We start from the raw sequence: 15,531 nt of genomic DNA on the forward strand, positions 1-15,531 counted from the left end.
GGTACGTAGTCGTCGCATCTCTGTACGACGATCTTACGTTCACCTTCAGCAATGCCGACGTGCACGGACATCAGCGTGCCGCGGATGTCAATTCAAATGCCGCTGCGACGATCCAATGATGGCCAATAAAGCTCGGCAAATTACAATGTCTCTACCTGGAAAAAGCTGCATGGTGGCTGTTCTGAAATCAATAACAGGAAGCATCAGCAGCAGTAACTGCAGTGAATGATATATATTCAAGGAGACCGACAGATGAAATATCGAGAACGTGGACAGAGAGATGCGCGATAGGTTCGTACATCTCACTTTCTTGAGTGACAGTAGTACTTGTGACAGAGATCGCTGAAGGGACCACGCGCAGAGTATATATTACTCCGCATTTTTTTTGTTGCTATAGTAGGCACCACCTGACTGCTATAGAAGACACAAGAATTATTCTACCCTTTTTTCTGTCTTTTTTCTTCTCTTCCTATTTTCTTTGCCACTGGCCCTGGTTATGGGTTTTTTTCTTGTCTCCTCTTTCTAAACTGCAGATAAAATCGAAGCGACTACAAGCACGGAGAAAGAGAAACAGCAAGATGGCGTATACTGTATCAACAAGCAGCAACGTGTCCGCTTCACGCACGACCGCGAGCGGTAATGGCAGTGGCGGCAGCAGCGGAAGCGCGTATCAGTGTGAAAGTGGAAGGCGGTTTCACAATGTCGAGAACGTAGCGTATATACTGCCAAACGACGATGGAAGGTATAATTATCTACATTATTGCCAGTGCTTGAAGCATATCTTACGAAAGCCATACGAATAGAGGTTGACCGGATACACCAGCAGCATTGGATTATTTCGCATATTATGGGCGGGTATGATACATGGTTTGAGTAATCTAGCACGCGCGTATGATCCTTAGCAATTCTGTGTAGGAACTTCCATCCGCCGATCCAAGAGGAGCTCGAAAAAGGGAATAAATGTACTGGATTCTGGATGCGTTAAATGTCTCTACACAAAGTAACGGTCTTATTGACATATTGATGAATTTGGTTTTGTTAGGTCCAGGGACTTGATCTTTAGATATGGCTGAAAGGTATCCACATTCCAAGTTTTACGGTGCCGACGCTTCAGCCGTGTTTCCCGAAAGTATCAAGCCTCAAAATTGCATATTCCAAACCGCCAACATTGTAGAAAAGATACCGTTCCCTGACAGTCACTTTGACTTTATTTATCAACGACTCTTAATCTTTGGACTGACCGGTGACGATTGGAAAAATGTATGCATAGCACATTGTGATCTTATTGTTCGAGTAAAAGTAGTATTGCTAATCGCGCAGCTATAGACACTCAACGAATTGTTGTGAGTCCTTAAACCGGGTGGATGGATAGAATTCGTAGAGGTACATACATTACATTACGAGCTCGGGCAGCACCGATGCTTACACAAGTTTCCAGAGAGTGATACAGATTTCCAGAACCATGGTACGAAAACGCGCCATTTGACGAATATGAGTTTGTATACATACGAAGAAGAAAAACATCACGCATCGTATATTTTCTAATAACAAGGCCAGTGAACAAGATATGCACTGCGAGAGCCATCAGCATGAAGATTGGGGAGGAATTGGGCAAAAAGTATTTGGAACCTACTCAGGAACTAGAGCAACTGACATGCAAAGTATATCCGTTTCCAATGAACCACGGCAAGATGGGCAAACTATTCTGGGACGACTTTGCACAGGCCTCCGAGGCGCTGCACAGTCGAGTTGCCCAGTTTGACGAAAACATCAAGGAGCTTGATGGATACAAGCGCTTCATCAATGAATGTGCGGAGGAATGCAAGCAAAATGAGACCAATATGTTGTGGTTCGTGTATCACGGGCGTAAAAGACAACAATGAGAAAGAAAGAATAATAAAATTTTTTTATACATTCTACAAAAGGCCCTTGGCTACAGCAACTTCAGCGTTGAGCACGGAGCTGCCTGCGGCACCCAGGACGGTGTTGTGAATGAGCAAAGTGAACTTGATATCCAAAACGGGGCATGGACGCACGCGACCGACGGTAACTGTTTGGCCCTTTTGCAAATCACGATCCAGTCGTGGTTGAGGACGGTCAGCAGCCTTGTTGATCAAGATGGCCTTTTTGGGTGCAGAGTGGCACTTCAGTGTCTGCGCTTCGCAGGTATATTCGTCCAAAACGCGGTAGACTTCTTCAATCGAGGGTGCGCCGTTGGCAAATTTAACGGATACAGACTCCAGGTGGCCATCGAGCACAGGTACTCGAGTGCAGGTAGCAGAGACAGTGGTTTCGGTCAATGGCAAAAATTGCTTACCATCGGATCCACCAAGAATCTTGCAAATCTCCCATTCCATCTTCTCTTCCTCTCCGGAAATGTAAGGTACAATGTTGTCCAGAATATCCAAACTGGGTACACCTGGGTATCCGGCACCAGAGATAGCCTGCTGGGTGTGAACGATAATGTGAGTCATGGGGCCAAATGCATCCTGGAGGGCCTTCAACGGGACAACAAGGCCGGTTGTGGAGCAGTTAGCATTGGTGATGAGGAAGCCTTTCGATTGGCCGTATACGGAGCGCTGGTGAGGGACGAGATCAAAGTGGCTGGTGTTGACAGTAGGAACAATGAGAGGGACGGTGGGTTCGCGACGATAGTTCTTTGCGTTGGAAAAGACAACCAAGTTGGCCTTCAAAAATGCCATTTCTGTCATTGTTGGAACAAATATCTAGTCAGCTTGACCCATACTTTGCAGTACCAAAAAGATTCTGTTACTTGCCAATATCGCCGGCGACGTCAGAGTCGAGACCGGAGAAGACAACGTCACATTCTTTGAATTCTTCGGCAACGCAAGCTTTGACAATCATGTTTTCGACATTGGAAGGAATCGGCTTGCTCTGCTTCCACTTGACAGCTTCCTGATATGGCTTTCCAGCTGATCGGGAAGAAGCACCGAGAGCATGAATGGTAAAGACCGGGTGGTCTGCAAGAAGCAAAATGAATCGTTGACCGACGGTGCCGGTAGCGCCGAGAATGCCGACCTTCTTTGTTGGTGCCATAGCGAATGCGAACAAAGTGTAGGAGGAGGAGGACGAGGAACAGCAAGTTTTTCTATCGGAGCGGCCTGAAAATACCCAGTCTGCGCTTGGTCGATAGAGGCTGTGACTCACCTTGGATCTTTTTTTTGATGCGATTTTCCGGTTTCAGGCACATCTTTAGGGTCTGTGCGGCAACGTAAATGAATTCATATGCTTGGACAACTTACGCTACGCTGTGAAGAAAGACTATGTATCCTTCCTAACAATGTCGGATACTAGTACATGTGCCTTGATCGATTCTTGCAGCCACAGTGTTTGCTTAGATGGCATGCGCATTGAAACCAAAATAAGTTTCTAACGCAAACAAAACTACACAATGTATCGTGCGTTTACCAACCAAGTGCCATTCTACATGGCAAACAGCGATGCATACAATCGATGATTTGTATGTAGAACGTTCAATGAATAATCTTAATGGACTGAAACACTTGGCGCAAATTATTATTTGATCTTGCGCTTTTGTTTGTCATCGCCATCCCGAGTTGTTCCCCATTCCAGAAAGGTCATGAATTTGGCCAAGTTTGAAAACTTTTTGTTAAAAGATGACGAGAATCAAAAGCCGATCATTCTACGAGCACTGGTGCCTCCAACGCGAGTAGGAGTCCTATTGGGCACAAAGGGGCACACGCACCAGCAGATCCAAGACATTCACAATGTCAGAATCCTCCTGAAGCCACAGGGGGAAGAGATTGAAGCACGATTAATGTTCGTCTTTGGCCGGCCGACAAACACGGCGGGAGCATGTCGCGAGGCACTGATACGAATGTACCGAGCATTCAGTACGTCAGTGGTGCAGGCAAGTGGGAGGGAAATATTACATGGCAGTGTGGTGTAACCAAGTACTAATAACTTGGGCAGCAGTCGTTCGACTTTGGGTTACATTTCCTGGTGCCTGCTGAGCTAGTGCGGTTACTGCTGCAAGAGGATGACGAGGAGCAGGAACGATGCCCGCTTGCAAAGATCCAGAGCGAGAGCAAAGCGAAAATCTATCTATACCGCGAACCTTTACCAAACACAACCGATTACATCCTGAAGATCTTTTTCCACGAACTCAACTACTCGACGTTGGAATCGTTTGAGACGGCTGTCCGGCTGCTGGCACTATTCATATCCGATCACATTGATGTCGCCCAATCCCCATACAATATCTACTATGAACCTCAAGCTAGCAATTTCCGCCCTCCGCAGCAAGACCTGTTTCGAGGCAGGAACTTGTCGCTTGATTTTCCTGTCAAGACACCCTCGCGAACCGTCCATGATCTCAATAGAATATTTACATTGATGTACTTTGCAGACGACGATGATGACCGTGATGGAAGGGAGACTTGGTTTGACGACTTGGACGAACAGCCAGGATTAAGTGAACTCTCGCACAACCTCGACGAATCCGGAAAACTAGGTGGATGGTTCTAGCCCACCCCGAAAAATTCTTGCGCCATTTTTTGCTTTCATTGTACATTCTTGCTTCTTCATATACACAACACAGGGTCTAAGCCCTTTTTTGTATGCATAAAAACGTTATATTTATATAGTAAATATGCCAGGAAAAAAACGAGATATGCGTTATTGTACAAATGAAAAAGAGGGATATGGAATGCAACGGGCAAGATTCGTCTAGATGGTGATGATGGTTGGTGCGATGTGCTTTGAAAAGGGGTGAGGGTGGGGAAAGGAGAGGTGTCTTGATGTATCGGATCGGTTTTGCCGTTTAAAAAGTATATGTTATATATGCGTGCGATGTTCTTGATTTGGGAAGGCAAAGTTTACATAGGGTATATTCATCACCGTTGCATCTTTTTGAACGGCGGCCAGACACTTCGCGTGCTTTCATCAGAAGTGCGTGGGGTGCTAGGTGCGGACACGGATACCTGCTGGTTTTGCTGTTGTTGATGATGTTGCTTAGGTATGAGACCCAATGATTTCTTAACACGTCGAAGCAACAGCTGGTGTCGTTTGACAGGTGACGGTGGTGGGTTAGAAAGCGGTTCAGAGTGGACGCTGGAGCAGGAGGAAGATGTCAGATAGTTGAGATGATTAGGAAGCGATAAGGAGCATGGCAGGGTCCTTCTGTCGCGAAGGGGTCTGTCTGTCATCCAGGGGATAAAGGCATTCGCCCGCATCAGCTCAACGACGGCTTCAGAGGCGGGCGCAAAGATGGCTGGATGGAAACATCCGTCGTTTACACGCTGCAGGATCGCTTGCCTCATATCGCAAGGAATGTTGATCTCCTGCGGCGAATTGGGTCGAATGTGGTTGCGGATGATACCGAGACAGTTTTCCTGGAGCATCCCAAAAGTGTCATTTTCCTTGGGAGATAACACGCCGCTGTCGCTAACTGAAAAGTCAAACGACTTGTTGTTGCTCACTATCACACGTGAGCTCAGACTATGCTGCAGAAGCGGTGCATCTTCTGCTGACGTATGACCAAGTTGGCGGCAGTCCTCTATGTATTGTTGAACAGCGAGCCAGAAATACAAGTTCTCAGTGCAGAATGTTTGCTGCAGGAACGCCACGAAATCTCGAAACAAATCAGTTGTCCTGTTGCACAGCACGGATTCGAGTGTGGGTTCCTCCATGTCGAGCAATGAAAAAGATGATGTATGGAAGACAGACGAGACCACCGGCCTGGTGAGAAAGAGAAAAAGAAGAGAAAGAAGAAAAAGAAAAAAAAAAATAAAAAATTTGGAGGGACAAGAGGTTGGCCATGTGGACGAGTCCATGGCGAAAAAGGTCAATCTGTTTGTTGTTGCACAACATCTACCCAATCCTATTACGCATCCGTTTGCTCCCCATTGACACTCAGACTTCCAAACCAAACAGGTTTGGCACCGTTTTTGGTCATTAGAACGTGCACGTTGCTGACGATGATCAGCCTGCAAACGTTTAGGGAGTACTGATCTGACAATATGGATATGTGCAGCGTATATTGTGATGTGAAAATAGCATTATGATACACAGAAGAAAAAGGGAAAGTGACTTGTACACAAAAGAAAATGAGAAAACAGCATGCAGATACAACTAACTGGGTTACATGGCGGTTAGGGGCGGGGCGGGCTATTCGTGGTATGGAAGCGAGTTGTTGAATATCAGGCAACGCGAGGCTGGCTTCGTCGTGGCGGCGGCGGCGGCGATGCATGTACGTATTTATCCTGGTCGTATACAGTTAGCGAACCAGACGAGGGCGAATCAAATGCCACAGGTCTCAAGAGAGTAGGTGATATACAATACGGAGCTCCGTAAAAGCTATATGTCTGTTCGCTTTGGCGGCGATGCGCAAAGGATACAGTTTCGTTTATGTTACTCTCTGGCAGGGAGATTCTCGGCAGTCCAGAGTGGCTGGCGCTCCTAGATCCAAGTTGTCTTCTTATTTTGGAACCTTTTTGCTTTGAGCGACGGGATATTCGATGGTCTGGAATTACAACCATGCCTGCTGCTACGCTAACTCGTCGGCCCGCTGGGTTTAACACTGGCTGAGCAGGAAGTAGACTAGCAGGGAACTGGCGCTCGTGCGCAGGAGGAGGCGGTGGTGATGCCGCTTCTGGGCAGTCCTTGAGACGCTCCCATTCACTTCGATTCTCCGCCAACGTCCTCAGGAACGACTGGGCTGCAGGTAGGACAGCTGCAAGTGCTTCAAAGTATGGCTTGACGACAAAGTCACCAAATTTGAGACTGATGTTTGGCTGCGTCGACTGACTTCGGTCCATTCCAGGCGATATATCCAGACCAGCCTGTCGCTCTGCGTCGCCCTGTTGGAAGAACTCTTGCACGATAAGATCCGACCACTGCTTCGAGATGGCCCAGGGACGCACAGTGTTGCTTATATCTGCTGCGTGAAGCAAAATCCGACAGAGACTCCGGCGCTGTTCTTGCTTAAGAAGCAGCGTCGTGTCATCGCACATTTCGCAGCTGGTTGTTGCGTTAGATGTTGATATAGACGAGTCATCGTCCGCAGATGAAAAGTACAGACTGTCTGTGTCACTGATATCTGCATCGTATGCATCGTACCAGTCACTTGCATCGTCATTGGCGAGCGTGTCTTCCAAAGCTCCAAGCTGTTCTTGAAGTTCATAGTGGTATACCATATCGGTAGATAGAATCAAGTTTTCAATGGTAGCCAAGACGCGCTCCTCTGTAGCTGAGTCCAGATTTTTCATCAGTCCATGCCGCCTTAGCAGGTTGCGCGTAATATCCACAGAGTATGCTTCTAGGGTTGAAGTATTTCCATAGCGGGTAGCGAGATCTGTCTTGAAATTGACTTGATACAAGTTGTTGTAGCCCGGCTATGTGATAAAGTTTAGGTCAATATCGCCAGTGGCAAAGCGCAACGCCCTATATGGCAATTTGTACTCCTTTTTCTGCCTCGGCAAGTGCTCGCGCCTCCCTTGTCTGAAGGGAATAAACTTGACTCCTTATTTGTGTCCCTTCCCGCAAACAAACGCACACAAACTCTCACGCACAAATACAATAAGAAAAAAACAGAAACTTACATGTCCAGCATCGTGGCACAACGCTGCAATCATCAATGAAGCAACATCCATCTCGGATAGGTAGTGATCAGCTGCCAGTTCTGTAAGGATATAATACAAGACGGTCACAATGTCGACAGCGTGATAGAATGAATGATAAGGAGCATTTAAATAAGTAGCGTCTACGTCGATAAAGAAATCGAGCATCTGCGAAGGAGTTGCACCAATAGCTTTGAAAATATCGAGTTTCGCAAAGATGCCGAGCAGGTGACCGTACAAATCCGTGCGACCATAGTCCAAGACGTTAAAGTCAGCATCGATTCCACATGTTCCTTGAGCGTCCAGCCATCGAAAGAGTCGCTGACCGTTATGTAGCATGGCGTAAACAATCGGGTTCCTTACAGCCCTTCAAGCAACAAACTTACACGTTCAATGGCGAACAAATCTTGGGCTGACAAGGTGTTGAACTTTAGTATAAGCATGTGTACGTCGACTCTGTTGTGTGATTATCGCTACTGGACGCAAAAGGAGGTAAAACAGTGTGGGGTTTTTACAGAAGAGAAAAAAGAGATGAAAAGAGAGAAAAAAAAGGCAAGGCGTTGTTGTTGGCCGGTGAACACAAACCTATAAAAAAGAGTGCGCACGGGAAAGGATGCTAACTATAAATGTTGGCCCGACGGCGATCGAGCCCCCACCCCTCAATGCATTCTCATGACGACAATCCTTTCTGCGATGATGATGAGAATAATTCTTTGCAAATACAATGTCCGATAGAGACAATATTACCATCTTGCAATCGTCGACCCATCGCAGAAATGCTTTCTGTCTGCTTTCTTACATTCTTGGCACTTCTTGTTCTTGTTACTGTATCGATTTCCCGAGGAGTTTCCAACAGGCCCGGTCCTAAACGTCGAGACGACGATCCATGCCGATGCAAATACGAACCGGAACTGTGCCGTGATATCACTTTGCCCGGTAAGCCTTTACATAGTACATATCATCAATGCTGAGCGCGGCAAAAGAACAATTTCACACGCTTTCGGTATACAATGCACACACAGGCTTGATTGAGAGTTATATGATTCGTCAGGATTTACCACTGTGATTTGTAACGTGAGCAAATGTGAAGTTTGCACCACCCCCAAACTCCATTATGCACGTCAGTTGTCAAGATGAACAATTTACATTTCTTCTGATTTTCTAGCACGTTGTTCTTCCCATCTGCATAATGGCTGCATCTGCAGAGTGATAAATACTACACGTGCTTGATCTAAATATTGCGAATATTTCATGCATTATCAAGATCCATTGTCGTCGGCAGCGTCAATGTAGGGGCTAGTGGACCCGGTGCAGTACCATGCAGCAAGACATTCTAACACGCAAGATTTTCTGTCAAGACAGTGTAGCTTCTAGTTTTCTGACATTGCATTCTATGCAAATAATTGACCTCGGCTGAGATGCCCCTGAGCTTATGCATTCTGGATGTAATCCCCTTTGAGTACCGCCAATGCTGGCTCTGTAGTGATAGACTACTCCGCTGACCGTCTACAGTAAAAGTAAACGTAGCAACAGGCGACCGGACTTTGTGGTGGTTGTTCTGTCAACAAGAAAAACAAAAAATAAGGTTGCAGATTTATTGGTGTTTTAATTAGCCTTTACGGCGCCGTTTGTTTCCTTGTTCAACAAGTCTGCAAATATCTTGACCATCCTCTGCATATCGTCAGCTCGCTTTGCGCTGGCTTCCAGTACTTCTTGATGGTCGGCTTTTATGAGTTCTGTATCAATCTCAGCATCCACGACAGTCTTTATGCCCAACTCGGTCATGACCTCTTTCTTGGCATCCTTTCCTCGAGCAGTGACGACTGGATTTGTGATCAAGCTCAGGCCAAGGACCTTGATACCTGCATGCCGTGCAACGATTACCTCGGGGACCGTTGACATGCCAACAACGTCTGCTCCCATCATGGCCAAGACACGGGCTTCTGTGCGACTTTCGTAGGAAGGACCAGAGACGTATGCATAGACTCCTTCTTGAATATCATCTACCTTGATGCCTGCTTCAAATGCGGCGCGGAATGCCAGCTTTCTTAGGGAATAGGTGTATGCGTCCGAGACGGGAGGGAATCGAGGTCCAAACATGTCAATGTTGGGTCCACGGAGCGGGTTGAGGCCCGTCATGGCAGCGAGAGACAAGTGATCGTTGATAACCATGATATCGCCAACTTTAAGCTTGTCTGTGAGTGCGCCGCAAGCATTGGTTACCACCAGCACTTCGACGCCGAGTAATTTCATGACACGAACAGGGAAAGTGCATTCTTGCACAGAGTGTCCTTCGTAAAGGTGGAACCGGCCAACCATAAAAACAGTGGGCGTGCGTGATTCGCCCAGGTATCCAAATACTAGCTTGCCAGAATGGCCCGCAACTATGAATAGCCAGCTGCTGTAAGTCTCTCAATCGTCTCTCTGCCTCACTATCCATGTCGAGGTACCCCGTCCTTTACCTGTGCTTGTCACGAAACCGGGAATCTGGCTGTATTGAAATTCGATCTTTGTCGATTGCTCTATAGTATCCACCAGACCACCGAGGCCTGATCCACAAATGATGCCTAGCCGCACATTCTTAAAGTCTTCCGGAACCTGTTCCTGGAGGAAGTTGCTGGCGCTGGTGTAAGTAGATTCGCTGATCGTGGTGCTCATGGTAAAAAGAGAACGCCACCCAAGCAAGCCTGAGAAAGTTGAATATAGTGGGACTCAGCTGTTGGCGGTTGATCCAGAGCACTTGGCTGGTATCTCTATGTATAATTCGCTCGGTCTGCGTAGCGATAAACGTAGATATACCTTATCAAGGTATTCGTTCGTGACAACCTTTTTGTTCACAAACTCTGACAAGCATCCCAATCCTGCCTTTGCAATGGTTTCCATACTTTACATCGCACACTCAAGTTCAATTAGTTTGGGTACGAGCAAACTCCTTGTACTGTTTAAAGTTTTATAAAAAATACAGTTTCGCTCCCTATTGATATCAACACATTCTGCACCTATACGCGGTAGAATAAAACGAAAATCGCTTAACCGAGTTCTGTGGATTCCCACTCAAGAAATGATGTCCTCCATGGCTGATTTTCTCACCGCTAATGCATTATAGAAGTACTCACTTGCACTCAATTTGGATATATCCTTCATTACAATGCATATGTATGATATGAATTCCATTGGCAACATCTTTAGGAAGCCATAGTAGATCCACAAACAAACCGCATCTCTCTGTATGCGATGATAATATGGGCATACAATGTTATGCAATGAGTCTTATTATTCAGGCGTCATTTTAAAGGAACAGTCTTGTGAAAGGAGACAATAACTTTAAGTAATGAAGTTTTCCTTGTGACCATCGCATTCTTTGCGATATGTATTCACAAATATTGCAGTAATGAGATAATCATTGTTTCCTTCCCCTGAATCCGGAGATCAGGTTCCGTCATCCAATTACGCGGACAAAATCAAGCGTCTGTCGTAAGCGACAGTTTCAGTATAAAAAGCGGAACTCTTTCCAAAGTCCCTTCCTCGTCTTTTTTCTTCTGTACGTACACTGAAGTCTTAGATGCGTCTCCTGCCGTTCATTACCTGCTTCCTGCTGGCTCTGGCAGCCGTGTGCAGCTCTCAAGCTGTTCCATCATCAAACTCCACTGGTGGCTCTTCTGGCAAAAGTGACGGCAAGGTTATTGTGGGATACTTCCCCAACTGCAAGTATCATCATCGTTCGCTTGGTAGGCTCCTATATATATGTTAACACTTGTCTGTAAATCGCAGGGTTGTACCAAAAATGGCCAGTTAGCAACATTGATTTCTCAAAGTACACGCATATCAATTACGCGTTCGCAATTCTCATCAAAGGTAGCACTCCGGAATGGACCGATCCGCAGCAAGTGGAAACCCAACTTCCTGAACTGGTCAAGGCGGCACATGCCAAGAACGCAAAGGTACTCATCTCGGTCGGCGGTTGGAGTGGATCGATCAACTTTAGGTAAAGGTTACAATGTACATATGGCACTTTTTATATTCCCAAAGCCGACGAAATGATGATTTCTTTTTCCCAAGTGCAATGGCCGCCGACGCGTCATCGCGCAAGACCTTTATAAAGTGGTGTACCGACCAAATAAACAAGTATGGCATTGATGGTATCGATATCGATTGGGAGTATCCTGCCAGTTCAGACAATCAAGCCGGATGCAATGTCGTCAATGAAAAGGATGATACCAAGAACTTCCTCACAATGCTCCAAGAACTTCGAGAAGCTCTGGATGGTGCGTCCAAGGAAGGTGGCAAGAAGGAACTTACAGCTGCAGTGCACGTTCGTACATTCATTACTCCCTCCGGTAACATGAAGGATGTATCCGAGTTTGCAAAAGTATTTGATCGGGTCAACATCATGACGTATGATATCAATGGCGCATGGAACACCACTTCTGGACCGAACTCTCCTTTCAACTTTGAACCTGGACACGGTGATGCTGACAGTTTCGTTTCTGCCATCGAAAACTGGAAGGAAGCTGGTATGCCATATGAAAAGATTTGCCCTGGTATTCCATTTTACGGTCGCTCCACCAGTAAGTATGATAACTCTCGCATCAAATCTTTTTATTTTCAATATTCATCGTGTGTTTCCGAATAGCTGTCACTGTTGATATGACAAAAACGAACCAGTACCAGCCCCAAGTCCAATCAAAACCGCCAAAGGGTGACTCTAACGATGCATACTGGCAAGACCCACACTGCAGCAAGGATCCCGGCGGTCTATCTGGAATTTGGCGCTACGGAAACCTGAGATCCCAAGGCATTCTCAAGACGCCTACAACAGCTGCATCTCCTTGGATCCGTCGCTGGGACAATACCACTCAAACTCCTTGGCTTTTTAATCCATCTAACAAGACTTTCATATCGTACGACGATCCTCAATCTATTGCTGTCAAAGTCAAGTATGCAGCCTGCAAAGGATTGGGCGGTATCATGGTCTGGTCAGTGGACGAGGATTCCAAGAATGGAGAACTCCTCAATGAAGTTTACAAAATAAGAACTGGTAAGTACATATTCAAATTACGATTGCAAATCTCAAGAGCCGCCACTTATATTTTATGGATAGAATCGGTAAAGGGATCCAATTGCTAAAATGCTATCTTACGGAGCTGGTCTTCCTTTGCAGATGTATCCATAGTCACTGACTTGCAAACACAAATAAACAATGCATGTGTCTCTCTGCTAGAAACTTTGCGGGTCATTACCAATCTTGTCCATAGCCTAAATACAGAAAGGGTCTTGTAGTTAATTAGAATCCCAGTGACTGTCTTGCTGCAATCACCAAATTTCTGAGAGGTTCGTTCCACAGGAGTGCTGCTGCTGGGCTCTTGTCGCTTAAAGTTACATGCCACGTGGTAAAGGCGCAATGTTGAGCAACCCAAATCAGATAGCTGCTGCAAGCCTTCAATCTCGCAATTGGGACATACCAGTCTGTGATATGATTATGCAACTTTGTTACTTTTCATTTGGACAAAACGTAGCAAACAATTGAGGTCCATGGCCGTGGAAGCTCTTAGATTTTGGTCTCACAGCTCGAGGTTGCACGAATGCATTCTGGAGATGCATGGAAAAAGCGAGGCATTTCAAGAGGAGAAAAAGGTTGAACATTTTCTCTTCTTCTCTTTTTTTCCCTTTTTGATTTGGTTGCTTGCCAAAAAACAATGACAGTTGCAGAGACTGACGATGTCAAGAGTTCACTCGGCATATTTTATCACAGATACACTGATAGCTGTTTATTCTACAAGCATCCATTTGGAGGCATGATCAACAAGAAAAATGGATACATGCGGCGGTACTCGACTTCTAGCATCATCAGCGGCTACTCGAGCGCAACAACAGCAACGACAAACAACATACGGCATCGCAAAGCACGTTCTCTTGGAAGCATCCCCCTGGAGCTAATGCCTCCTCCTGGGCAACAGCACCACTCGCATAAAATCGAAAATCGACCCGACATAATCTGCGAGAAAAAAGCTGCTGCAACTAATATAACAGGTAGGTAGATAGCTAGCTGCCCATCCCCCCGCACCTCCCAGTAACCTTATTATTACTTTCTTTTCTCTTTTTCTTACTTCCTCTTCTCCTTTTGCTTACCTTCCCCCAGGCGGATCTACCTTGCCGGCAAACCCTCACAATGTCATGGAGTTTCATTCCGACAACCGAATGCTGCATAGAATCATTCGCATAGAACGAGATTACAGCCTTGGTGACGGGGTGACGAGATTCAGCACAGAATACCCAAAGGAACTCGACGGTCGGGTTAGTGCAAGAACAAGACATTGGCCTAAGAACCTTTCCGTATTTATTTACAATGCCGTTCCCTAGATAAGCGAGCAGGACTTTGTGGCGACCATAGAACACATCAACGATACCATGTTGCGAGCCGAAAAGCTATCTAACAATATGTTTGACAATATCATGGAATGCTTGACGTTGTACATATGGCCAATGTTGGTTACAACACATTACCAACGGGTAATTTTCAGTTGCTGATATCCGAGCACGGTGTTTCATCGAGTAGTAACCCGCATTGAATAATAGACGATCAGACATCTCAGGCATTACATTGATCAGCAAAATACCCAGGTGTATCAACCGCATGGCGCTTTCATCGCAGATCCGGTGCGGTCAGCTTTCCTTTTTGTAAGTCAAATTACACCCGCTCTCTCGGCGACTATGTTCTTACGCATGTAAAAACACAGCTCGAAATACGATTGTACAAGTAGCAGCAGTAGCGCTCGAACACCTAATTCTCGATTCCCCTTCTCAAAAGCCAGTACACACAAAAAGAAACGTTGATACCAAGAAAGCATGCTGAGGTCAAAACATGGCGGTTGTTTATAGTATTCAAACTTTTTTTGGGTTGTTTCGTTAAAACATTGCGTTGTGAATCATCGACCGTCAATTTTGTTTTTGTCTTTTTACATAGTCAGTTCCTGCAGGAACAAACGCAGCAGCCGTTAATATTAAAGATACTTTAACACTTCTGCTCTTGTTCTTCTTCTTACCATGATGGCGTTGACAATGTCGTTGTTGTTGTTCTTCAAAGCCTTGATGGCCTTGTTGCGGGAAACGTTAGCCTGGGTGACGACCAACTCGATATCCTTCTCCTCAACACCAGTGGCGTCAACTTCCTCGCCGTCGTCCTCCTCCTCGGGAGCGGCCTCAGCGGCAACGGTGGAAGGAGCGTTTGCCTCGGTCTCTTCAGCCTTAGCCGCGGCTTCGGCGGCGAGCTGCTGGGCGGCGGCGGCCTGAGCGCGGGCACGCATGTCTTCAACCTGGACTTCGCCAAAGACAATGTAGGTGTCCGAATTGCTGCTCTTGTAAACTTCGGGTCTGCCAATAGCGAAGACAATCTATATGCGAATGTTGTCAGTATATACGTATGGTTCAACGTTGGCATTTCCATTGAAACGTACGCCGCGGGCACGCGTGAAGGTAACGCGGGTGATGCCGGGGACATGCTTCAAGCCAAGACTGAGGATGGCTTTGCGAGCCTTCTTTTCGCCGCGAGACTGAGGGGTTTCGACAGCAGGGGCGGCTTCGGGCTCGGGTTGCTGTTCAGTGGTGGTGGTGGTGGTGGCGGCGGGGGTCTCTTCAGGAACTTCCTCAACAGAGACAGGCTTTTGCTCCACGGGCTTCTCGTCGACTTGGGCAGACATCTACGCCGAATCCATCCGTCAGCGTCACGGTCGATTTTGACGTTCATCCATCATCTAGCTTCTCGTATCCTCCTCGCCATTCTCATGCATCTAATCAACTTACATTCAATTAACGAAAGAGAGGGAACTCTTCTTCGGACTGGAGGGTGTTCTCCAATCCTGAAAGTGGGGTTTGCTTGACCAGGCTCCATCTCTGGCAATTTTGAACTTCCGACTACTGTGAGGACACGCAA

At 46.4% G+C, this 15,531-nt stretch overlaps 9 protein-coding genes across 9 annotated transcripts; 4 read left to right on the forward strand and 5 right to left on the reverse strand.

Moving 5' to 3' along the window:
- Nucleotides 1–1,065: 1,065 nt before the first annotated feature.
- On the forward strand, nucleotides 1,066–1,883 carry VTP01DRAFT_2401 (uncharacterized protein; the record flags this gene model as incomplete). Its single annotated transcript, XM_069380859.1, has 3 exons — nucleotides 1,066–1,243; nucleotides 1,373–1,465; nucleotides 1,558–1,883. The coding sequence occupies 3 exons, from the start codon at nucleotides 1,066–1,068 to the stop codon at nucleotides 1,881–1,883; spliced, it is 597 nt and encodes a 198-aa protein (XP_069237177.1).
- Nucleotides 1,884–1,916: 33 nt separating this feature from the next.
- Nucleotides 1,917–3,057, reverse strand: VTP01DRAFT_2402 (uncharacterized protein; the record flags this gene model as incomplete). Its single annotated transcript, XM_069380860.1, has 2 exons — nucleotides 1,917–2,704; nucleotides 2,778–3,057. The coding sequence occupies 2 exons, from the start codon at nucleotides 3,055–3,057 to the stop codon at nucleotides 1,917–1,919; spliced, it is 1,068 nt and encodes a 355-aa protein (XP_069237178.1).
- Nucleotides 3,058–3,601: 544 nt separating this feature from the next.
- Nucleotides 3,602–4,509, forward strand: VTP01DRAFT_2403 (uncharacterized protein; the record flags this gene model as incomplete). The annotated part of the gene is made up of 2 exons (XM_069380861.1): nucleotides 3,602–3,892; nucleotides 3,958–4,509. 2 exons carry the CDS (start codon nucleotides 3,602–3,604, stop codon nucleotides 4,507–4,509), a joined length of 843 nt encoding a protein of 280 aa, XP_069237179.1.
- A 368-nt stretch (nucleotides 4,510–4,877) lies between these two features.
- VTP01DRAFT_2404 (uncharacterized protein) lies at nucleotides 4,878–5,672 on the reverse strand (the record flags this gene model as incomplete). Its single annotated transcript, XM_069380862.1, has 1 exon — nucleotides 4,878–5,672. The coding sequence occupies one exon, from the start codon at nucleotides 5,670–5,672 to the stop codon at nucleotides 4,878–4,880; it is 795 nt and encodes a 264-aa protein (XP_069237180.1).
- Nucleotides 5,673–6,182: 510 nt separating this feature from the next.
- On the reverse strand, nucleotides 6,183–8,044 carry VTP01DRAFT_2405 (uncharacterized protein; the record flags this gene model as incomplete). The annotated part of the gene is made up of 3 exons (XM_069380863.1): nucleotides 6,183–7,376; nucleotides 7,584–7,922; nucleotides 7,988–8,044. 3 exons carry the CDS (start codon nucleotides 8,042–8,044, stop codon nucleotides 6,183–6,185), a joined length of 1,590 nt encoding a protein of 529 aa, XP_069237181.1.
- A 1,162-nt stretch (nucleotides 8,045–9,206) lies between these two features.
- Nucleotides 9,207–10,259, reverse strand: VTP01DRAFT_2406 (uncharacterized protein; the record flags this gene model as incomplete). Its single annotated transcript, XM_069380864.1, has 2 exons — nucleotides 9,207–9,985; nucleotides 10,064–10,259. The coding sequence occupies 2 exons, from the start codon at nucleotides 10,257–10,259 to the stop codon at nucleotides 9,207–9,209; spliced, it is 975 nt and encodes a 324-aa protein (XP_069237182.1).
- A 904-nt stretch (nucleotides 10,260–11,163) lies between these two features.
- Nucleotides 11,164–12,728, forward strand: VTP01DRAFT_2407 (uncharacterized protein; the record flags this gene model as incomplete). The annotated part of the gene is made up of 5 exons (XM_069380865.1): nucleotides 11,164–11,329; nucleotides 11,373–11,586; nucleotides 11,661–12,169; nucleotides 12,235–12,639; nucleotides 12,703–12,728. The coding sequence occupies 5 exons, from the start codon at nucleotides 11,164–11,166 to the stop codon at nucleotides 12,726–12,728; spliced, it is 1,320 nt and encodes a 439-aa protein (XP_069237183.1).
- A 569-nt stretch (nucleotides 12,729–13,297) lies between these two features.
- On the forward strand, nucleotides 13,298–14,362 carry VTP01DRAFT_2408 (uncharacterized protein; the record flags this gene model as incomplete). The annotated part of the gene is made up of 5 exons (XM_069380866.1): nucleotides 13,298–13,631; nucleotides 13,741–13,895; nucleotides 13,962–14,111; nucleotides 14,178–14,279; nucleotides 14,339–14,362. 5 exons carry the CDS (start codon nucleotides 13,298–13,300, stop codon nucleotides 14,360–14,362), a joined length of 765 nt encoding a protein of 254 aa, XP_069237184.1.
- Nucleotides 14,363–14,557: 195 nt separating this feature from the next.
- On the reverse strand, nucleotides 14,558–15,298 carry VTP01DRAFT_2409 (uncharacterized protein; the record flags this gene model as incomplete). The annotated part of the gene is made up of 3 exons (XM_069380867.1): nucleotides 14,558–14,572; nucleotides 14,645–14,992; nucleotides 15,056–15,298. The coding sequence occupies 3 exons, from the start codon at nucleotides 15,296–15,298 to the stop codon at nucleotides 14,558–14,560; spliced, it is 606 nt and encodes a 201-aa protein (XP_069237185.1).
- Nucleotides 15,299–15,531: the final 233 nt, after the last annotated feature.

Source organism: Rhizomucor pusillus (assembly GCF_041956525.1).
Source record: "Rhizomucor pusillus strain CBS 183.67 unplaced genomic scaffold VTP01scaffold_13, whole genome shotgun sequence".
Lineage (NCBI taxonomy): Eukaryota > Fungi > Mucoromycota > Mucoromycetes > Mucorales > Lichtheimiaceae > Rhizomucor > Rhizomucor pusillus.